Source organism: Anomaloglossus baeobatrachus, chromosome 2 (assembly GCF_048569485.1).
Source record: "Anomaloglossus baeobatrachus isolate aAnoBae1 chromosome 2, aAnoBae1.hap1, whole genome shotgun sequence".
NCBI classification, from domain to species: Eukaryota; Metazoa; Chordata; class Amphibia; order Anura; family Aromobatidae; genus Anomaloglossus; species Anomaloglossus baeobatrachus.
Window position 1 is genome coordinate 433,966,900 of NC_134354.1, and position 24,715 is coordinate 433,991,614.

At 43.2% G+C, this 24,715-nt stretch overlaps 1 protein-coding gene across 1 annotated transcript in view; it reads left to right on the forward strand.

Annotated features, from left to right (window-relative positions):
* Nucleotides 1–24,715, forward strand: part of APPBP2 (amyloid beta precursor protein binding protein 2) — an 84,343-nt gene that overhangs the window by 8,265 nt on the left and 51,363 nt on the right. Inside the window, exons 2-3 of the mRNA XM_075336245.1 lie at nucleotides 22,749–22,837; nucleotides 23,882–24,033. Coding sequence (XP_075192360.1) covers nucleotides 22,749–22,837; nucleotides 23,882–24,033 — 241 coding nt within the window. The remainder of the gene's footprint in view (nucleotides 1–22,748; nucleotides 22,838–23,881; nucleotides 24,034–24,715) is intronic.

Genomic DNA, 24,715 nt, shown 5'->3' on the forward strand with positions numbered 1-24,715 from the left:
AGTGAGATGTTTCTATGGTTACTGAAGTACAATTATAATTTAGAAGGTTTTTTACACTTTTATTGACAAATACATAAAGTTGATGCAAAGACTCAATATTTACAGCGTTGACCCTTTTTTTTTTTTTTTAATTTTTCAAGACTTGTACAATTTGTCCTGTCAGTGGGGCATCAGCTTCTGGGCCAAATCCTGACCGATATCCACACATTTTACGACTAAAGGCTACTTTACACACTGCGATATCGGTCCCGATATCGCTAGTGTGGGTACCCGCCCCCATCTGTTGCGCGACACGGGCAAATCACTGCCCGTGCCGCACAACATCGCCCAGACCCGTCACACATACTTACCTGCCCGGCGACGTCGCTGTGACCGGCGAACCGCCTCCTTTCTAAGGGGGCGGTCCGTGCGGCGTCACAGCGACGTCACTGAGCGGCCGCCCAATAGCAGCGGAGGGGCGGAGATGAGCGGGACGTAACTTCCCACCCACCTCCTTCCTTCCTCATAGCGGCCAGGAGGCAGCTAAGGAGAGCTTCCTCGTTCCTGCGGTGTCACACGGAGCGATGTGTGCTGCCGCAGGAGCGACGAACTACATCGTTACTGCTGCAGTAACGATAATCGAGAATGGACCCCCATGTCACCGATGAGCGATTTTGCACGTTTTTGCAACGATGCAAAATCGCTCATCGGGGTCACACGCAGCAACATCGCTAATGCGGCCGGATGTGCGTCACAAATTCCGTGACCCCAACGACTCCGCATTAGCGGTGTCGTAGCGTGTAAAGCCCCCTTAAGAATAGTTCTATGTCCTAAATGTGTTTTGATTTTTGCTTTAAAATGCAACATTTTTAATGTACCTGGAACCTTTTTAAACTGTACTAAAAATTGATGATTTATAACCAAACGGCTGGATCCCTTAATTTACTTTGTCAGCAACCCATTCTTCTCTAAACAGTGCTTGGAGTTTAAAACAAATTTCAGTGGTTGTTTGCTCACCCGCCTTTTAAGAATAGACCATAGGTTCTCAATGGGATTCAGGTCTGTGAAGATTCCTAGTCATTGACCTAAAATTTCGATGTTTTGTTCACTGAGCCACATCAATTACTTTTCCTTTGTGACATTTTGCTCCATCATCCTGGAAAAAGCATTGATCATCATCATGTTGCTCTTGGAGGATATCTAGATTCCATTCTTTATTCATGGCTGTGTTCTTACCGCTGATGATTGCGGTCACCTTTCCGAACAATCACTGTTTCATGTCCCAAACAGTCTGAAGAGGGCTTAAAATCACTTTGCCCTAGTCCTCTGTAGTCCAATCCATGTAGTTCCTAGCAAATGTCAGACTGCAGGAACTACAAGGAGATTGGACTACAGAGAGCTGGAAGAATGATTACCTGGAGAAGAAAAGGTGAGCTCTACCATGAGTCTTGTCATGCCAACATTAAAGCATCCTGAGACCATTCAGGTGGGGGGATGGAGTGGGCTCACTCACAATTTTGCCAAAGAACATTGCCATGAATAAAGAACGGGATCTAAATATCCTCCAACAGCAACTTCTTCCAACGGTCAAGGAGAAATTTGGTGAGAATATTTTTTTTTTTTTTTTTTTTTTTTTTAGCATATTGGAGACTGTCACACAAGGCAAAAGTGATAACCAAGAGGCTCCGTGAACAACACGTGACCAGATATCACATTCATCTAAGGGCATTAACACAAAGGGTGCATTCAGACCTCCATCCAAATCAGTTCAAGATCTGACCACAGTGCATGGGTCTCCCGATCAGTGTGACCGCGTCATGTATTTCTATGTGGATGTTACGCTTGCATCAGGAGACCCGCAGCCCCTCAGTGCACTGCGGTCAGATTTGTATGGACGTCTGAATGTGACCAAATTGTGATAAGCTATCACTGATTAGGCAAAAATCGTCTGTCGTCAGTTCGGATTTGGCCCAGAAGGTGATATTGAGCATGCCAGGGTGCGTGTCTTGAAAAATAAGACCATACAGTACATATTGAGTCTTTGCTTAAACATTAAAGGGAACCTATCAGGTCCCATATGCGTTCTAATCTCTAAGCAGGGTCATGTGTGGCCTAGTAGCCCCTTCCTACCCATCCCCGTGTTGTAATATTGCGTAATACGAATGTATAAAAAGACGTTTTATTACTTGCATGTTCCCTATGTAAATAGGGCAGGGTCTAGTCCATTGGGCGTTTCTCCCACCTTCCCCCTTGGGTGTTTGCATATTTTCTGTGGTTTACCACGGATTTACAAGAGCTATGTTACCGTCGGCTCCTGGTGATCCCGCACGTCTGTACTTGCCGGCTTCACAAGCGCACTGCACATGATCAGAGGACTCCTGCGGTTGCAACCATGCGACGAGTGCACCTAAAGCCGACATGTAAACACCTGGATATGAAGGCTGCTGGAATGGCAAGCGCGCAGGCTCTCCAGGAGCCGATGGTGACATACCTCTTGTAAATCCATGGTATCACACCCACAGGGGCGTGATACCATGGAAAGCTCCATGACATCCTGCGCGTGCGCGCTTGTTTTTCGCGCGGGTGTTGTGTGTGGTGTTTTTTTTTTTTTTTTTTTTTTTTTTTTTATAAAATCATATTACACAATATTACAACAAAGGGATGGGTAGGAAGGGGTTTCTAGGCCACACATCACCCTGCTTGTAGGTCAGGACGCATATGGGACCTGACAGGTTCCCTTTAAGTATCTGTCAATAAAAGTGTAAAAACTAATGAAATATTTAGAATTGTACTTCAGCAACCATAAACATTCGAGTTTAGGCTAAGGACACATGGTGAGTAAAATGGAGCTAGTGGAATTCCATAAAAAAAATCTCATTCCACTTGGACCCATGTTACTCTATGGGGTCGCTCACATGAGCGATTTTTATTTATTTATTTATTTTTTTCTCTCAGCCCTAATCGAACTGAGAAAACAGTTGCAGCATGCTGCGGGTGGAATCATTCGTTTTCACTTGCACCCATTCAAGTCTATGGGTGGGAGTGAAATATCGCACTGCACTCGCATGACATCGGAGTGCAGTGTGATAATCGCATCAGCTGATAATGGAGGAGATGGGGGGAGTAATCCCTCCCTCTCCTCCGCAGCTGTGCTCCGATCGCATTACAGTATAATGACGCTCTACTCCGATGCTAAATACCTGTGTCCTTGACCTAAAAGCTACACTGAAGCAGCAAACTTTGTGACACAAATTTTGGTTTTCAATCTCAAAAGTTTTGGTCACTACTCTACTGTGTGTGTGTATATAGTGACGTTTAATATAAGGATGTATACACTTTAGTTTTCGGATGGGCACAGCATGTATATGGTGCAGGGTGTGTAGTGTCATCTGTGTATGTGCGCACAGTGTGTGATCTGTGGATGTATACATAGTGCACTACGTGCTTGAGTACTCTCAGCTTGCCAGTTTTTCCAGGACAATGCTCTGTTTTTTTGACTCTCCATGTCTAGAATGGTTGGCATGTTATATCACCCTCTCGTCTATGGCTCAGCAATCTGTGAGCTGTCTGCGACTTGTATACGTCTCCTAGTTTTTCCACAATGCTAACTTTTCATGGTCTCAGGGTCTTCACTATCGATGGCCATTAGATTGTGGTGGGTATTCTGTGCACAAGACATGATTTGTGCTCTCCAGTGGCATCTCCCACCATACCTAGTAATGATTTTTCAGCCGTTGGGAGGTGATAACAGCTGTATAGGTAGCACACCATTGATGTGTAGACCTTCTCGTGCGTGTGGTTTTGTGCTGAATTTTTCTCTTCTGTAGTCCAATAATGTGGCATCATCCAGCTCTGTCTATATAGCTCACAGACTGGTCACCTGTCAGTACTGCTGGAACATTGCTACTGTCATGGTCAAACATACTCTATTCTGTGTGATTAAAGAGGTTGTCCACTACTCAAACATTAATGGCCACTGCTGATACCGAGACCAGCTGATCGGTGGAGGTGCTGGGCCCGGCTGATCAAATATTGCTGACCTAGCCTAAGGAGAGGTCGGCAATGCTAAATAGATAACCTTTAAAGCCAGTGAGAGGGAAAGTATTTCCAACCTAGCACACATTGCGACAAAAAAACTTTTTCAAAGGTTAAAGTGCGTGCGTGTGTGTGTGGTAAAAAAAAAAAAAAAATATATATAATTAATTATAAAAAATTATATATATAAAAAATGAAATATATAATATATATATATATATATTAATAATTTTTTATATATATATATATATATATATATATATATATATATATATATATATATATATATATATATATATATATATGTACAGTTAGGTCCAGAAATATTTGGACAGTGACACAATTTTCGCGAGTTGGGCTCTGCATGCCACCACATTGGATTTGAAATGAAACCTCTACAACAGATTTCAAGTGCAGATTGTAACGTTTAATTTGAAGGTTTGAACAAAAATATCTGATAGAAATTGTAGGAATTGTACACATTTCTTTACAAACACTCCACATTTTAGGAGGTCAAAAGTAATTGGACAAATAAACCAAACCCAGACAAAATATTTTTATTTTCAATATTTTGTTGCGAATCCTTTGGAGGTAATCACTGCCTTAAGTCTGGAACCCATGGACATCACCAAACGCTGGGTTTCCTCCTTCTTAATGCTTTGCCAGGCCTTTACAGCCGCAGCCTTCAGGTCTTGCTTGTTTGTGGGTCTTTCCGTCTTAAGTCTGGATTTGAGCAAGTGAAATGCATGCTCAATTGGGTTAAGATCTGGTGATTGACTTGGCCATTGCAGAATGTTCCACTTTTTTGCACTCATGAACTCCTGGGTAGCTTTGGCTGTATGCTTGGGGTCATTGTCCATCTGTACTATGAAGCACCGTCCGATCAACTTTGCGGCATTTGGCTGAATCTGGGCTGAAAGTATATCCCGGTACACTTCAGAATTCATCCGGCTACTCTTGTCTGCTGTTATGTCATCAATAAGCACAAGTGACCCAGTGCCATTGAAAGCCATGCATGCCCATGCCATCACGTTGCCTCCACCATGTTTTACAGAGGATGTGGTGTGCCTTGGGTCATGTGCCGTTCCCTTTCTTCTCCAAACTTTTTTTCTTCCCATCATTCTGGTACAGGTTGATCTTTGTCTCATCTGTCCATAGAATACTTTTCCAGAACTGAGCTGGCTTCATGAGGTGTTTTTCAGCAAATTTAACTCTGGCCTGTCTATTTTTGGAATTGATGAATGGTTTGCATCTAGATGTGAACCCTTTGTATTTACTTTCATGGAGTCTTCTCTTTACTGTGGACTTAGAGACAGATACACCTACTTCACTGAGAGTGTTCTGGACTTCAGTTGATGTTGTGAACGGGTTCTTCTTCACCAAAGAAAGTATGCGGCGATCATCCACCACTGTTGTCATCCGTGGACGCCCAGGCCTTTTTGAGTTCCCAAGCTCACCAGTCAATTCCTTTTTTTTCTCAGAATGTACCCGACTGTTGATTTTGCTACTCCAAGCATGTCTGCTATCTCTCTGATGGATTTTTTTCTTTTTTTTTTTTTCAGCCTCAGGATGTTCTGCTTCACCTCAATTGAGAGTTCCTTAGACCGCATGTTGTCTGGTCACAGCAACAGTTTCCAAATGCAAAACCACACACCTGTAATCAACCCCAGACCTTTTAACTACTTCATCGATTACAGGTTAACGAGGGAGACGCCTTCAGAGTAAATTGCAGCCCTTAGGCTGTGTGCGCACTTACCGGATTTTGCCGCGGATTTTCCGCGGATTTGCTGCATGTTTCGCTGCAGAAAATGTTCATAACATCTCTGCAGTGAATCACCAGCAAATCCTATGGAGAAAAAAAATCCTGTGCGCACTGGGCGGAATTTGACAGCTGCATGTTTTGCTGCGGGAATCCCGCAGCAAAAACAAGTGCATGTCACTTCTTTTCCGAACATCGCTGCGGGATTTCACTCCATTGACTCCAATGTTAATCATGAAATCCCGCAGGGAATAACGCAGGCAGCAAATTCTGTGCAGTTCACTGCGTTTTGCTGCGTTATTCCCTGCAGTATTTCGCGGTTTACCTCCGGTAATGTACATCGCTTGTCTGCGGTTTTGCAGGGAAGTGATGTCATTACAGGAAGAGGAAGCCGTGCAGAGAGTAAACACGCACATCACAGACATAGAACACATAGACACAGACACATAGAACACACATAGAAAGAAAACGGAAATATAGAAAACAAAGAACGTGGGCTCCGCTGCATATTTACCTTCCAGCCGAGGTAAGCACACAGCGGCGGCCCGGTATTCTCAGGCTGGGGAGGGAGAGGGGAAGGGTTAATGTCCCCCGCCTCACTCCCCCTCCGGCAGCCGAGAATATCAGCCGCAGCTGCCCCGGCACTGTCGCATGCATTATGCGGCACTACCGGAGTGTCCTCGGCTCTTCTTGCCACCGTGTAGCAGTGGCAGCAAGGTAATACAAGGGGTTAATGGTGGTGGGGGACCACCGCCATTAACTCCAGGCTTGATCATGGCAGCGTCTATGTAACAGCTGACATGATCAACCCGTAAGTAAAGTGAAAAAAACACACACACCGAAAAATCCTTTATTTTAAATAAAACAAACAAGCCTCGTTCACCATTTTATTAACCCCCCCGAAACAAAGCTCCGGCGTAATCCACAGGTCCGACGTCCTGCGCTGCTTCCATCCAGCCGCGACTGTCACAGACACAGCGCTGAATGAATGCAGCAGACAGCAGAGGTAATTACCGGTCATTTCCCACGGCCGGTAATGTGAACTCACTGCCGACCGTGGGAAATGCAGCGATCTGTCATCTATCTATCTATCCCTCTATCTGTCTGTCTATCTATCTATTCTTCTGTCTATCTACTATCTCAGGATTAAATAATTTTTTTTTTTTCAATGTGCTTTATTGCATTGAATGCAATAAAGCACATCCCAACCTGCACACGGCAAAACCGCGGCAAACCGCATGCGGTTTTCGGGTGCGGTTTCCCGCGGTTTTTTACCGCGGGTGCGGTAATCTTTGAAAGCATGCAGAATTTTCTTAAGAAAATTCCATTTCCCAGTGCGCACATAGCCTTAGTCCCTTGTCCAATTACTTTTGGTCCCTTGAAAAAGAGGAGGCTATGCATTACAGAGCTATGATTCCTAAACCCTTTCTCCGATTTGGATGTGAAAACTCTCATATTGCAGCTGGGAGTGTGCACTTTCAGCCCATATTATATATATATATAATTGTATTTCTGAACATGTTTTTGTAAACCGCTAAAATAACAAAACTTGTGTCACTGTCCAAATATTTCTGGACCTAACTGTATGTATGTATATGTGTGTATATATATATATGTAATATATATATATATATTATATATTATACTTTTTTGCGTTTGCGTGGCCACTGTATAAAAAAAATGCTTTCTCAGAGTTTAGGAGAAAGGTGTAAAAGCACTTTCCTGCCCAGCAGATGCCAGTAGGATGCAGCTTTTAATGCTTTGGGCCTGCAGTATGTTGGGGTGCATATGCTGAACAGACTTGCTTATGTCCCCTTTGGAGGGAAATGCTGTGGCATTTGCCGTCAAAATCCGAATACAGCACCTGCCATGCTGATGATGAGTGAACAGATCTCATACACACAGGGCAGAATAGTTCAGCAGCTGGAATCTGTGAAGGAAAATCCACGCCAATATTGGCATAAGCCAAAAACCAAACCACCCCAATATAAATGTGAACAGAGGACTAGTTCTCTTCTGCCAAGTTGTATGAACAGTCTCTGATTGCTCATCAGTTCTAGTAGTTAGTGATACATGGCTTAATGTCATACTATGATGTAATGGCCCGTACTGCTGATCAGAGGTCTGTGACCACTCCTGTAGGAATTGTAATGGTGGAAATATTGCTTGTCATCCAGATTTTGCTGTAATCATGCCGATGTGTACACACTTGATCATACACTTGCCATGAGTAACCAAGATTTCCAAGTCTTTCATCATGATAAATTGTAGCATTAGGCAAGTTTAGTTTCTAAATGGAATCTGTCAGCACAATTTTGCTATGTATGATTCCAATGGTGTAATTTACTGGGCTATATATTGTTTTTTTTTCAATAAAATCAGTGTTTTATCAACATGTGATTATTACTTGAGGACTAGTTGTCTGGTGCCATGTAGTTGTCCTGCTTTGTGTAACCCCACCTCCGTCACTTATCTGGCAACAGTCTGCCAATCAGTGATGTGGTCGGAGTATACAGAGCTCAGCATTCAGAGAACTGATAGAGCTGCAGCAGAGAAAATCATTGATTTTATCAAAACTGCAGTCTAGTAAGTGGTGCATCACTGGAATCTGGGTCTCTGCACCTACATCATGCTGCTCATGGATTAGATAGAAAATATCTGGTGACTTGCTCCCTTTTTAAGAACGTTAAGTCTTCAAAGATGTTGTCTCTGCTTTTCATGTGTATCTTGTGTTATCCTTTCCTATCATTTTGACTAAGCGTTTTTAGTTTTTATTTTTGACTCTTCTCTAAAATTCTATCAATGGCATATGAGCTGAGCTGTATTTGTCTACAAAGGCCACCACCCAGTGAACCGAGCCATGCCGGATGTTCACTGTGACCACCCCTCATAGGTGGGATACCAGCTGTTTGACCCTCACTGATGTGATATTGATGACATCCACTGGCAAAGTCTTCAATATCATGAGGCTTGTTTCCTCTCATACACCAAAGACACACTGATAGACAATTGGATTGTGAGTCCCCATGGGGACAGTGATGCTGATAATATAAAGAGCTGCACAAATACAAGTCCATACAACCCCTGCTGCTGATTTGTGAACTGTTTGTATAGCTGTTCACACAGTGCAATGTTCCCATGCTGTATCCGGAGAGCTATAGTGTTGCTGTTGTGGGGTTTTTTTTTTATGCTGATTGAGCTGGATGGCGACTTGTTTTTGCAGGACAATGTGTAGTTGTCACCATTTTTTATGTATATATGGGTTTTTGATCGTGTTTTATTGTTAGCTGAGTGATGAACAGACTGTTTACATTGCTATTTTTTATTTTTTTTTCTTTGTGTGTGTGTGTCCCTCAAAATAAGACAGTCTTAGATTAATTTTTGCTCCCAGAGATGCGCTAGGTCTTATTTTCTTGGGATGTCTTATTTTTCCATGAAGAAAAATTCATATTTATTGTTCAATAGAAAAAAATGAGCCTTTATTATATACTGTACAGTAGTTGTTGTCACCAAACAGCATAAACAAACTGTGAATTCTATCAAGAATTTCTTGCTACTACCATTATTTCCATGTACAACATGCCCTGGTGTTCTGTTCGGCGGACATGCGTCCAAACAAAATTCAGCAAAACCTCTACTAGGTCTTATTTTCAGAGTATATAGGTATTGCTATAGGAACAAAATAAATTGTTAGTATAAGAAGCTTATGTGTGAGGTAATATGATATCTGTGGGGAGACGGATGCAGACAGACAGACCGGGCGATAGAGACAGACAGAGACTGGGAGAGACAGAAAGACAGTTCCTATCCCGGCCTTTGTTAGTGTATTGTAAGTTAGTGCTGTACTTGTGCTAATCTAATTTATCCCTCCTTGGTCAACTTTCCCTGAATTGCTTCCAGAGGAGAATGTGCCAAGCATCAGGTCACTGGGTCTTGTATAAGATCCAATGGTGCGATGCAGCTTGCCGATCACAGTAATGCCAGAAGCCAACATAACTACTTCATTACGGAGTATGACAGGCAATCCCTGCATGTTGATTTGCGGCTTTTAGAAACTGTATGTGGGGTGGGGACTCGAGCATGGTGCTTGAGCACCCGGATGCTGGAGGAGCGCACCCGGATGCTGGAGGAGCGCACCCGGATGCTGGAGGAGCGCACCCCGATGCTCAATCGAGCAGTGGCAAGTGTACTCATTCATTACTAGTTGTCAGGTCATAAAAAATATCTGAACTTTGATAACTTTATTATAAAGTTTGTGTAACCTGTATTTCTATATAATTGCATCACTATGGTTTTCTTCTCTGAATAATCAGTTGTAGAGCTGGTTGGATGCTCAATGTACCTTTTTGTACACTGTGTGTGTGTGTGTGTGTGTGTGTGTGTGTGTGTGTGTGTGTGTGGTGGTTTTTTTTTTTTTTTTTTTTTCTTTCTCCTCCCCTTGATGTCATGGGTGCCACCCGAGCTGTGATTAAGACATTATATGGCCTTGTCTGGAAGTTCCCATGCTGCAGCAATTTGTGAATGTCCTGCATGAACCTTGATTACAACATTTCTTTGTCAGCATGTATGACCTAAAGCTGTTTCTTTTCGAGAGACTTTTCCATACAGTTCTCCGTTTTGTCATGGGCTAATAGTTACCGTAGTAGGTGCTAGAGAGCAGTAATACAATGTGCCAGTCAGGGTCACATGTAGATGGTGACGAGGGGACAGACTTCTCAATGCTATGCAGGACTAGCTGTGGCACTAGGGCCTAGGCAAAAGAGAACATTGATTCCATCTGTATCTGAAGAATTTCTGCACACCTAGGCACATTTTTCGTACCAATAAAATTTAAAGTTTTGATTTGGGGAAAATGCATAGCCTCACAGAAACCCTCCTATCCCCCTATTTTAGCTCTTGGTACCAGCTGGGCCTTATTCTACAGTACGTTTGTAGAAACTTTGTTCCTATGTTTAGGATTTATGACCTCTTAACAACATACATACAGTGCCTTGCGAAAGTATTCGGCTCCCTTGAATTTTTCAACCTTTTCCCACATTTCAGGCTTCAAACATAAAGATAAAAAATTTAATGTTATGGTGAAGAATCAACAACAAGTGGGACACAATTGTGAAGTTGACCGAAATGTATTGCTTATTTTTAAAAAAAAAAAAGAAAAAAAATCTGAAAATTGGCGCATGCAATATTAATCGTCCCCTTTACTTTCAGTGAGGCAAACTTAGGGTATGTGCGCACGTTGCTTTTTACCTGCTTTTTACCTGCTTTTTTGCTGCTTTTTCTTCTGCGCTGTTTAATGCCAAAATGGATGTGTTCTTCTATTCAAGCAAAGTCTATGGGAATTTGGGTTTCTTGTTCACACTATTGTTGTTCAAAATGCTGCCTTTTTGTGGCAGAACTTTGGTCAAAAACTCAGCTTTGCAGTGCAAAACCCAAATGGCAAAAACAATTGACATGTTGCTTCTTTGAAAAGCTGAGTTTTTGACCAAAGTTCTGCCACAAAAAGGCAGCATTTTGAACAACATAGTGTGAACAAGAAACCCAAATTCCCATAGACTTTGCTTGAATAGAAGAACACAACCATTTTGGCATTAAACAGCGCAGAAGAAAAAGCAGCAAAAAAGCAACGTGCGCACATACCCTTACTCCAGAAGTTCATTGAGGATCTCTGAATGATCCAATGTTGTCCTAAATGACTGATAATGATAAATATAATCCACCTGTGTGTAATCTAGTCTCTGTATAAATGCACCTGCTCTGTGATAGTCTGTGTTCTGTTTAAAGCACAGAGAGCATCATGAAGACCAGGGAACACAACAGGCAGGTCCGTGATAATGTTGTGGAGAAGTTTAAAGCCGGTTTTGGCTACAAAAAGATTTCCACAACTTTAAATATCCCGAGGAGCACTGTGCAGGCGATTTATATTGAAATGGCAAGAGTATCATACCACTACAAATCTACCAAGCCTGGCCGTCCATCCAAACTTTCATGCCAAACAAGAACACTGATCAGAGATAATAATAATAATAATAATCTTTATTTCTATAGCGCCAACATATTCCGCAGCGCTTTACAATTCAGGAGGATCATATACAAACAAGTAACAGTTACAGAAAAAACAATATTTAGAGGGGAAAAAAAAAGGAAAAGAAAAACAACCGTGCTCGTGAGAGCTTACAATCTACAATGAGAAATGGGGGGGTAGAGGGTTCCAGAGGGTTGGTGCAGCTCGGAAGAAGTCTTGGATCCGGGAGTGGGAGGTTCGAATTAGTGTGGATGTTAGTCGAAAGTTGTTTGCAGAGCGTAGAGAACAGGTGGGGTGTAGACAGAGAGGAGGGTGGAGATGTAGAGATGCAGCCAAGAGGCCCATAATCACTCTGGATGAACTGCAGAGATCTTCAGCTGAGGTGGGAGAGTCTGTCCATAGGACAACAATCAGTCGTACACTGCACAAATCTGGCCTTTATGGAAGAGTGGCAAGAAGAAAGCCATTTCTCAAAGTTATCCATAAAAGTGTCGTTTAAAGTTTGCCACAAGCCACCTGGGAGACACACCAAACATGTGGAAGAAGGTGCTCTGGTCTGATGAAACCAAAATCGAACTTTTTGGGCACAATGCCAAACGATATGTCTGGCGTAAAAGCAACACAGCTAATCGCCCTAAAGACACCATCCCCACTGTCAAACATGGTGGTGTCAACATCATGGTTTAGGCCTGTTATTTTTCAGCAGGGACAGGGAAGATGGTTAAAATTGATGGGAAGATGGATGGAGCCAAATACAGGACCATTCTTGAAGGAAACCTGTTGGTGTCTGCAAAAGACCTGAGACTGGGACGGAGATTTGTCTTCCAACAAGACAATGATCCTAAACATAAAGCAAAATCTACAATGGAATGGTTCACAAATAAATGTATCCAGGTGTTAGAATGGCCAAGTCAAAGTCCAGACCTGAATCCAATCGAGAATCTGTGGAAAGAGCTGAAAACTGCTGTTCACAAATGCTCTCCATCCAACCTCACTCAGCTCGAGCTGTTTGTAAAGGAAGAATGGGCCAGAATTTCAGTCTCTCGATTTGCAAAACTGATAGAGACATACCCCAAGCGACTTGCAGCTGTAATCGCAGCAAAAGGTGGCGCTACAAAGTATTAACTTAAAAGGGATGAATAATATTGCACGCCCCCAATTTTCAATTATCATGTTTTATAAAAGTTTAAAATAAGCAATAAATTTCATTCAACTTCACAATTGTGTCCCACATGTTGATTCTTCACCATAACGTTACATTTTTATATTTATGTTTGAAGCCTGAAATGTGGGAAAAGGTTGCAAAATTCCAGGGGGGCGAATACTTTCACAAGACACTGTAAATGTACATCATGCGTGAGTGCTAGTTTCCTCAGTGACATGCATATTTTGTAAAGTGGGGACAGGACTGTGCCAACATGATTGCCATGGATCTCACCGATTGCTATGATTGCTCAGTTGCAAGATCACTGACTAATTTATAGCTAGTGCGGAGAGTCCTACTGATAGGAGAGAACTCAAACTCTGAACTTACTCCTCTCAGTGAGATCTGAGATGACACATGCTTTCACTTTTTTTTTTTTTTTTTTATAGATCCTAAATTTAAAAAAAAAAAAAAAAAAATTGTTAGGGTTAGTGATGAGCCAGTGTAATCGTTACTATTTGCTACTTGCACAGATAGGAGAGAGGCTTGCATTTCACACGCTATTCGCAACAAATACGCAAATATTACAAAGTACTTTTTACGAGTATAGCAATTCCGAGTATTCCAGTACTCACTGATCTCTACTTGGGGTGTGTGTGTGTGTGTGTGTGTGTGTGTGTGTGTGTGTACCTACCTATTCAGTGGTTGGAATAATTATTGAACAAGTCACCAATTTTCTAAGTAAATTGTATTTCTAAAGGTGCTATTAACATGAGTTTCTCACCAGATGACTGCAACAACACATCCAATCCACCCAGGCAATGAAATCAAACCATAGATGTCCGTAAATGTAGTAATTTGTAATAATGAGAAATGATGCTGGGAAAATTATTGAACACACTTACTGAAATGTATTTAAAACTTTGTACAAAAGCCTTTGTTCTTGATGACCTCTTCAACACCTGTCCTGTATAAAGAAACTAGTGACTTGCATTGCTCGGGGTTTTTTTTTTTTTTTTTGTTTTTTTTTTGCACCTATTCTTACACACACTCTTCAAGTCCTGAAAGTTCTATGGACTCGCTATATTGGTTACTTCCATAAATTTTCTATTGGATTCAGGTCAGGTGATTGGCTGGTCTATTCTAGCATCTTTAATAGGTTTCTGAGAAAGAAAAATAAAGTTTCCTTGGCTGTGTGTTTGGGATCAGTGTCTTACTGAAATGTTCACACTCATTTCATCGTCATCATCCTGGTAGATGGCAACACATTTTTTTATTAAGAATGCCTAGATACATTCGTCCCTTAATTCTTACTTCAAATTTGAAGTTTGCCAGTGCCATATGCTGAAAACAGCCCCCACACCATGATGTTCCCACCTCCAAACTTCACTGCTGGTATGGTGTTTTTGGAGTGATATGCAATGCCTTTTGGCAATCAAGCATGGTGTGTATTGACATCCAAAGAGATAAAAAAAAAAAAAAATTAAAAAAAAATTAAAAAAATTCTCATCTGACCAGACTGTATTGTCCAGTATTTCACAGGATTGTGTAAAAGTTGAGCAAACTTTAAAAGTGCTTGCACATGCTTCTTGTTCAGAAATGGAGTCTTGGCTGGTGAGCGTACATACATGTCATGAAGGATGAGTGCATTACTTATTGTGTTCTTTGAAATAATTGTACCTACTGATTTCAGGTCTTTCTGTAGCTCTCCACAGGTGGTCCTTTTCTCTTTGACAATTCTTCTGATAAATCTTTTCACTCTGTCTGAAGTCTTGCATTGAGCACCTGGTCGTGGCCGGTTTATGGTGAAATGATGTGCTTTCCACTTCTGGATTATAGATGTCCCTTCTGAGTCCAGACCTATGGAAGACACATTAATTTCGGCTGTCAATCACTCTGTCGATTTCTGATCAGCCTTCGGACCCGACTTCTCAGTCGGCAATTAAGCGAGCCAAGAAGCCTCCTAAGTCCTTTGCCCAGGATCCGATTTTTCATCAAATCATATCTAAACGGTGGGATCACCCTGATAGGAGGTTTAATAAAAAATCCTCCTTCATTCACTTATCCCTTTCCATCGGAACTGGTTAAGCTCTGGTCAGTACCCCCCGTTGTGGATCCGCCAGTATCCAGGCTGGCTAAACACACGGTTATGTCTGTCTCAGACACCGCGTCTCTCAAGGACTCGTCCGACCGAGCAGTTGTTGCTGCGGTCAAATCTATTTTCCAGGCTTCGGGCTCCTCTCTGCGCCCCCTGTTTGCCTTGACATGGGTGGCGAGAGCTAGGAGTGTGTGGAGTAGGAACTTGCGCAAGTTGCTTCGCTCTTGCAATATTCCTTCAGAGGCTCTTGAGATCCTTGATTTGATCTCCCTAGCCTCTAATTATTTTCTTCACGGCTCCCTAGATGCAGCTAGTTTGTCAGCCCTAATGGCAGCCAACGCTGTTTTTGCCCGCAGAGTCCTGTGGCTAAAGATATGGAACGCGGACAGTGCCTCCAAGAAGTCCCTGTCCACACTCCCCTTTCAGGGTCTACCTCTGTTTGGAGAATCCCTGGACAAGCTTATATCTGAGACAACGGGTGGTAAAAGTACCATTCTACCACAAAAGCGGCCTGTATCCAAAAATTTTAAAAAGTCTTCTTGGCGCAGGCAGTCCTTTCGGCCCGCCCCCCAAAAACCATAACAGGGGTCGTCGCAACGCTCAGATCGGGGATCCAGTCACTCAAGGGACTCTTCCTGGTGTTCCCACTCCAGGCAATCTAAACCCAAGGGACCTCGCCCCGCGAAAGCCCCTTCAGCATGACGCCGGGTACCCCTCAGAGCCAACTCCTGTTGGAGGGCGGCTTCTGCTTTTTCGGGATATCTGGTTAGACCATACTCAAGATGCTTGGGTTCGAGAAATCGTCACCTTAGGTTACAAGATCGATTTCCATTCCCTACCGGCCAACAGGTTTCTCCGTTCTCGGCTTCCAAAGTCCACAACGCAAAGACAGGCCTTATGTCAGGCCATAACCTCTGTGCAAAAGGCAAACATTATCATTCCAGTGCCCCTGGAACAGCGAGGCAAAGGTTTCTATTCAAACGTCTGTCGTCCCCAAAAAAGATGGCTCTGTCTGTCCTATCCTGGACCTCAAAAGGCTAAACGGGTCCGTACGGATTCGGACCTTCCGAATGGAATCATTGCGAGTTGTACTAGCTGCTATGGAACCGGGAGAATTCCTAGCTTCCATGGACATTCAAGATGCTTATTTACACATTCCCATATGTGTATCGCATCAACGGTTCCTTCGTTTTGCCGCAGGACACCATCATTTCCAATTCAGGGCCCTTCCCTTTGGACTGGCTACTGCGCCTCGGGTCTTCACAAAGGTCATGGCAGCCGTCATGTCCATTTTACAGAGGCGTCCTGGTCGTTTCCTATTTGGACGACCTACTTATCAAAGGGAGCTCTCTTCAAGTTTGCTCAGAAAGCGTGCAAATTTGCCCCGACACGCTCTCAAGGCTACGGTGACTTCTCAACTTCAACAAGTCATCCCTCATTCCTCATCAGCGCATCACCTTTTTAGGTATGCTGATAGGCCCGGGGTTTTTCTTCCAGAAGACAAGAGGTCTTCCCTGATCCGGGCCGCCCAATCCCTCCGCTCCCGCCGTTACACATCCCTCCAGAGTGGGATGAGAGTGTTGGACAAGATGGTAGCAGTCATGGAAGCCGTGTCGTTTGCCCAATTCCATTTGCGCCCTCTGCAATTGGATCTTCTGTTCTCTTCGGTCTAGAGACGCTGGATTCTTGTCCCGTCAGTCCGCTTACCTCAGCTCCCTCGTCTGGTGGACTCAGGTCTCATCCCTATCTCAGGGGAAGTCCTTCCGCCCTGTCCACTGGCACGTAGTCACGACAGATGCCAGCCTGTTAGGCTGGGGGCGGTGTTTCTCCACCACACTGCTCACGGACGCTGGTCTCACCCTGAGCGATCCCTTCATATCAACGTTCTGGAGATCAGGGCCATATTTCTGGCCCTTCAGACCTTTCAACCTTTTGCTTCTGGGCCTCCCGGTTCGGATCCAGTCAGACAATGCCACGGCTGTGGCTTACGTCAACAGTCAGGGAGGAACTCGCAGCAAGGCAGCGATGAAAGAAGTCTCCAGGATTCTTCTTTGGGCAGAGATGCACATTCCCATTATTTCAGCTGTCCATATTCCGGGGATAAACAACTGGGCCGCAGACTTTCTCAGCAGGCAAGGTCTAGCGGCAGGGGAATGGTCCCTCGACGATGAGGTGTTCCATCAGATCACTCTTCGTTGGGGGCTCCCAGATGTGGACCTCATGGCGTCTCGGCTAAACGCCAAAGTACATCCCTTCGTATCCCGGTCGAGAGACCCCCCCTAGCGCTCGGCTCTGACGTTCTAGTCCTCCCGTGGTCGCAGTTTCGCCTCCCATACGTTTTTCCTTCCGTTCCCTCTCATTCCGAGAGTAATCAAGAAAATCAAAGCGGAGGGAATCCCGGTGATCCTCGTGGCCCCGGACTGGCTCAGAAGAGCCTGGTTTCCAGAGCTCCTCCACCTTCTCGGTGACACTCCCTGGCGTCTTCCCGACCGCCCGGATCTTCTGTCGCAAGGTCCAATATTCCACCAGAATACAGCACAGCTGCATTTGATGGCTTGGCGCTTGAATCCTTGATTCTAGCCAAGTCGCGTCTTTCTTCCAGGGTAGTTCATACCATGCTTAATGCTCGCAAGCCTTCCTCCGCCAGCATTTCACTGGACCTGGAAGATCTATCTGTCCTGGTGTGACCGTCATAATCTGTCGCCCCTTACCTTTTCAATCCCTGATGTGCTTGCCTTTTTGCAAGACTGTATGGACTCTGTCTTGCTCTCAATACCCTTAAAGGACAAGTTTCTGCCTTTGTCAATTTTTTTTCCAGAAGCAGCTGGCTTCTCGCCCTTAGGTCCGTACCTTTCTTCAAGGGTTGGCGCATTTGGTCCCCCCCTTATCGTCACCCCTTAGATCCCTGGGATCTGAATTTTGGTTCTCGGAGCTCTTCAGCTTCCTCCTTTCGAACCATTGAGAGAAATCTCTCTCCAACGGCTGTCTTGGAAAGTTGCCTTTTTAGTCGCTATTACCTCTATCAGGCGAGTGTCCGAACTGGCAGCTCTGTCCTGTCGCTCGCCTTACCTGATATTCCATCATAAGGTGGTCCTTCGGCCTTCCCCCGCCTTCCTTTCGAAGGTCGTATCCTCTTTCCACCTGAACGAGGACATTGTGTTGCCGTCATTCTGCCCGGCCCCGGTCCACTCCTTTTTGAGAAAGCCCTTCACAATCTCGATCTTGTCAGGGCTCTGCGGATCTACATCTCCAGAACAGCGCCGTTGCGCGAGTCCGATGCCCTTTTCGTCCTCTCAGGACGACACAAAAAGGGCGACCGGGCTTCTAAATCCACGATTTCTCGATGGATCAGGACTGCCATCTGTGAAACATACAAAGCACGAGTTTCTGTTCCCCCTCAATCTGTGCGGGCCCACTCTACGCGAGCAGTGGGTGCCTCCTGGGCTATTCGCCATCAGGCTTCGGCGGCCCAACTTTGCAAGGCCGCTACCTGGTCCAGTGTGCACACGTTTACAAAATTCTACAGAGTGCATATGCATGCATCCGCGGATGCTGCTCTTGGAAGACAAGTCCTTCAGGCAGCAGTGGCCCATTTATAAGTGGCCACTGCTCGGTTCTTGACAGTGTTTTGCTAGGAGTTCACTGCAGTTGCAGTCGTTAGTCAGCTCTTAGTCTGATGTTATACACTGTTAATAGTTCAGCTCCCACCCAGGGACTGCTTTGGGACGTCCCACGGTCTGTGTCCCACAATGAAAAGGCAAGAAAGGAAAGGACATTTTTGTGTACTCACCGTAAAATGTCTTTCTTGGAGCCTTTCATTGGGGGACACAGCTCCCGCCCTTGTGGTTTTGGTTGTCCTTCTACTGGTTTTACAACAAACTGGGCTAGTTTCCTGCCTAGCTAGGGTATATGCTGTGGAAGGAGGCGCTAACACTTTTTTCAAACCTAGTGTCAAGCCTCTCCTGGAGACAACATATAACCCACGGTCTGTGTCCCCCAATGAAAGGCTCCAAGAAAGACATTTTACGGTGAATACACAATGTTCTTTTTCAGCTGCAAAAGCAACGCATCACCTGAAAGGTTTCTGGGCTCAGAAATCATGTTTTCCATAGCAAAAGCAGATTAGAAAAACGCCACAAACTGACATGCTCATTCTTTGTGAGGATCCCTTTTTGAGCCCTTCTTGAATGTGGTTTTGAGTAGTTTGAGGGGTGCATTTATTTTTAGAATGGTGTCCCTTTTGGACCACATAAGCCTCTTTTAACCCCTTCAGCCCCGGGGCACTTTCCGTTTTTGAGTTTTTGTTTTTTGCTCCCCTTCTTCCGAGAGCCGTAACTTTTTTATTTTTCCGTCAATCTTGCCATATGAGGGCTTGTTTTTTGCGGGACAAGTTGTACTTTTAAATGAAATCATAAGTTTTACCATATGGTGTACTGGAAAGCAGCAAAAAAATTCCAAGTGTGGAAAAATTGCAAAAAAAGTGTGATGGCACAATAGTTTTTGGGATGTTTTATTCACGGTGTTCACTATATGGTAAACCTGATGTGTGGGTATGATACCTGAGGTCGGTGCGAGTTTGTAGACACCAAACATGTATAGGTTTACTTGTATCTAAGGGGTTAAAAAAAATTCACAAGTTTGTCCAATAAAAGTGGCGCACGTTTTGCGCCATTTTCCAAAACACGTAGCGTTCTTATTTTTTGGGATCTATGGCTCAGTGACGGCTTATTTTTTGCATCTCGAGCTGATGTTTCTAATGGTAGCATTTTTGCGCAGATGCTACGTTTTGATCGCCTGTTATTGCATTTTGCGTAAAACTTGCGGCGACCAAAAAACGTAATTTTGGCGTTTGGAATTTTTTTGCCACTACGCCGTTTACCAATCAGATTAATTGATTTTATATTTTGATAGATCGGGCATTTCTGAACGCGGCGATACCAAATATGTGTATATTTATTTATTTTTTAACCCTTTAATTTTCAATGGGGGGAAAGGGGGATGATTTGAACTTTTAGGTTTTTTGTTTTTTTTTTAATTTTTTAAAACTTTTTTTTTACTTTTTTTATTTTATTTTACTAGTCCCCCTAGGGGGCTATAGCAATCAGCATTCCGATTGCTGATCGCTATCTGCTGATCACAGCTATACCGCTGTAATCAGCAGATTCAGTCACTTTCTTTCTTCCTCTGCTCCGTGCCGAGGAAGAATGAAAGTGAAACTTCGTAGCACCAGGCGTCATCACATGACCCTGTGCTACGATGGCAACCACCGAACGTCACGTGACGTCCGGAGGGGGCGGCGGTAAGTAAAAAAGATGGCCGCGCGCATGTAGATCTCGCTGCCAGACTTTGGCAGCGAGATCTAAGGGGTTAATGTTCCGGGTGGAATGCGATTCCACTCGGAACATGTAGGCACACATGTCAGCTGTTGAAAACAGCTGATATGTGTACCGATCCACGCCGCCTGCCCGCGGCAGGGGGCGGGGCTTACCGGGACACGATCCATGACGGAAAGATCCGTCCATGGTCGTGAAGGGGTTAAAGTCACTGCATATGTGATGTGGTCCCAAAAAAAAAAAGAAAAATAGGTTTTAAAAATGTTGTTGGTAAAATGAGAAATTGCTGATCATTTAACCCTTACAACTCCCTAATAAAATTAAAATAAAAATGGTGCTGATGTAAAGTAGACGTGGGCCTTATTTTGTGACACAACTGTTTTTTGGTTTAACCTGTTCTCGACACAGGACGTGTACAGATGCATTCTTTGCCGTCTGTCCCCTTTTTTTTTTAAATGTGGGTTTGTGCCCACATTAAACCTTGACATGTTTGGTGTCGGTTTTACTGTATAGTGAACATGGTAAATAAAATTTAGGGCAGAATGAAGGGTGTTCTCCCGCAAGAAAGCAAGTCCCTCATATGGTTGTATTGATGGGAAAAATAAATGTGACTTAGAAGAAGGGAAGGAAAAGTGGAAAATTGCTTTGGGGTGAAAGGGTTAAGGGTATAAAAATTCAGTTTGAAAATTGTGAAACTTTTTTTTTTTTTTTTTTTTTTTTAAATTTTAATCAAGCTTTTTCTATATTTTCATTTAAATACAAATCATGTCGACCAAAATATACCTCTAACATAAAGTACAATATCGTGAAAAAACAATCTCCGAATCCCTGGGATCCATTGAAGCGTTTGAGTTATTACCACAAATTTTCACCTGGGCAGGAAGGTAAAAACAGGCTTTGAGACAACGGGGCTAACCCCCAACTGCCAGAAGAAATCATTAACTGCATAAATGAATGTCAGAAGGGGGATTCTCTTTTGGTTTATTCTGAAAAATCTGGTCAGTTTAGACGGATGGAAAACATGTTGTCCTGGCTCCTTTCCAGGTCATACACAGGAATGGCTTCTCCTTGGTCTCGCTCCCAGCTGAGTTCAGCCCTTTATGGACAGGTTCAGCGTGGCTGCACAGGAAATATTGCTGAGCAAATCTTGGTTTCTTTTTCATAGCCTTTTATTTCTAGCAGTGCCTAACATGTTATTAACGTTGTAGCAGCAATCTAATAAGCTTGTAAAGGTTGTCATTCTGTTATCAGGAATATTTATGGCTAGCTCTTTCTATCTCCTTAGTTTTGCCAGTAATTGACAATATTTAGGAGGATTTAATGGGGGGGGAAATGGGTGTTGCACTACTGAACACTTTCTGATGCTTTTTCTTAGACCGATTTGGAAAGAAATTGTTTTCATCTTGCTACACATTAACCCTTTGCATGTGAAGGATACATCAGCATTATCTGACATGCATCTGATGATAAAATATTTGGAAATCAAATAAAAAAAAAAAATCCCCAAAACATTCCAAACAGCTGAAGATACCGTATCCATTACGAGAACTTGTTCTAGATGCGCAGAAAGCCGGCTGAGCTCGCAGTTCTGAGCGTTGGAATATCCAGCTACTTGTGCCTGTCCTCAGCCCTTTCTTGAGATTTGAGGCTTATGAATACTAAGAAGCCTTCTCCAATACATATTGTGATCTTATTCCCATGAACTTTGCTTCCTTGAGATAAGGAATGAATCCTTCTTGCATGCACTGGATTTCTAAAAGGACAGATGTTGTATAGATTCTTCTGCCTAGAAACTAATTAATATATATATTATATTTATATTATATATTTTTTTATTTTTCCCTTCAGCAAAAAATGGCCCATTTTCATCCAAATGCCATCCATGTATCATCCACGTGTCTGTTACTTTTTACATCCATAGGACATGCGTGTGCCATCTGTTTTTATATATTATCATTTATCGATATTTAGAAGGATAAATGCAATTTCAATACTTGAAATGTATTCATACACTTATATGGATCATCCATATTGTGTGTGTGTGTGTGTGTGTGTGTATGTTTTTTGTTTTTTTTTTCCTCCATATCCATAGTCTTGACTAGTCAGATCTCAGTCCAGAAAAACCCAGAAGACACTTGCATGTTGCAATTTATCTTATCTGAAGGGTCCTGCTCCATAACTGTTCCACTTTCTATCCAATGTCCCAGGCGGCACTAATACCCTTGTCCGAAGAGTCTTTAGAGCTCTATAGTTGCATTCAGATTGTAGTACCCTTGGTTTCATTATTTGAATACTTCAACGTGGCATACTATACTGAAATACTGTTTAAATTTCTTAAATCTTATTCTTCCTAAATCTGCATTTTTGTTTTATTTTAGCTGTATCAGCAAGGAAGACTTTGCCAGCTTGGCAGTGAGTTCTGTGAATTGGAAGTTTTTGCAAAAGTATTACGTGCCCTAGATAAAAGGTAGGTAGTCCAGCAGTTCTTTGTGCTCCTCTCCTTTCACAATTAGGACTGTATGTATATTCCTGCCCCATTGGTTATGAAGTGGTCTTCCAACTTTCTCATTGTGGTTACTTGTAAGTTCTGGCAAACTTGAGCCATTCATGTATTAAAGAGAAACAACCAGCAGGATTTTGCTATATGAAGTAAAGGCAGTGCTATAAGGCAGTAAGATGCTGAATCCAGGCATACCTGCAATCTCCAGCGCCGTTTTATTGAAGACACTGTGGTGAAGACCATGAGCGGCAGAGGCGCGTGCGCAGATATAACAAACCCCCCCCCCCCCCCCAAAAAAAACTGTGCATGCACCGATGCCTCTCCTAGTATTCACCGCAGTATCTTCATTAAAATGGCGCTGGAGATCGCAATATGCGCATGTGTGGACTCTGGCGCCTTTTTAATGAAGACAGAATTACTGTGTCAATGCACATTCAATATTCAAATAAAAGGTGGCACATCATGGAGGACGCTGGAGGAGGACTTTACAGCAAGGACCCGACCCACAAAGGCCCACCCCCATTGCACCCATCAATCAAAGTGCCGTGCATTTCTGCAACTTTGGTTAAAGATAATGCTACAACCAAACATCGGATCTTTCTACAACAGGTAGATTCAGCATCCAGGTGCCAGTATGGCACTGCCTTTACCTCATCTAGCAAAATACTGGTGGTTGGTCCTCTTTAAAGTGACTGCCATTCACCTGAACTGCAGCCAGTTACTATCACTGCAGGGAAAATGCCTGTCCTGCTATGTGTTACCCTGGCAAAACGGTCTGCTTATTGGGGATTCTGGCAGTAACACCCGCAGTAATCGCCGGTGTGATGACAGGTTGCTCATTGTATGACACAATTACTATAAATATAAATTCTTCAGATTTGTTCATTAGGGATTGACCATTTTAAGACCATTTTTATAATTTTGTGTATAGGTTTTTGCTGAAAATTATTTTATATATATTTATTTATTATATTTTTCTCTAAACTTGTCTATTCCATTGTTTCTCTACAGACATTTACTGCATCACTGTTTTCAGGCGTTAATGGACCATGGCGTTAAAGTAGCCTCTGTGTTGGCGTATTCTTTTAGCCGACGTTGCTCCTATATAGCAGAGTCTGATGCTCATGTTAAAGAAAAGGCCATTCAGATCGGCTTTGTTCTTGGTAAGCAGTCTTGCATTGTTTTCTACGTTAATCACATATTTATTGGGGTTTTCTTCCCTTTTCTTCAGGAGTGCAGTCTTCCTCGCCTCTAAGCTTGCTGGTGTGCGCTGCACTCCTGATCATTCAGTGGTTTGGACCAGCAGTATGGTTGAGACTCTGGCCCAATCTGTGCACTCTGAAGCTACAGTCAGCTTTTCTTCTTCATGATCAGAGGAGCGCAGATGTAATGAAGCCAGTCAGATCCATCGTCCTGCCAGCTTTAGAGCAGCATTTACTAGCTCTGTAATTCTATGCTCTTGTTTCCTTGGAAACTAGCCCCTGCTGATAGACTGAAGTGGTGGCTGGTAACCTAGGTAATGAGTAGTAAAGAGTAAAACTAAAATCCCCTGCCTTCTTGAGAATAGAGGACTTTTAATATAAAGCAGATGGCAAAGTAGATTGTTTGTTTTTACAGTTACTTTTACAATTTTACCCATTTAAGTAGGTGACCAAACCCCTTTTAACTATTATGCTATAATGTAGACATTGCTGAAATGGATTAATTTGTTGTTTTTGCACTTGGGTTGCACCTCAGTTTATTGTTGGCATTCTGAAGCTCCCAACCTCACGGGTGATGGATAGAATCTTGTTTTAACTTAAGACTTAAAGGTGTTGTCCGGTCTAAAATGATATCTGCAGTCAC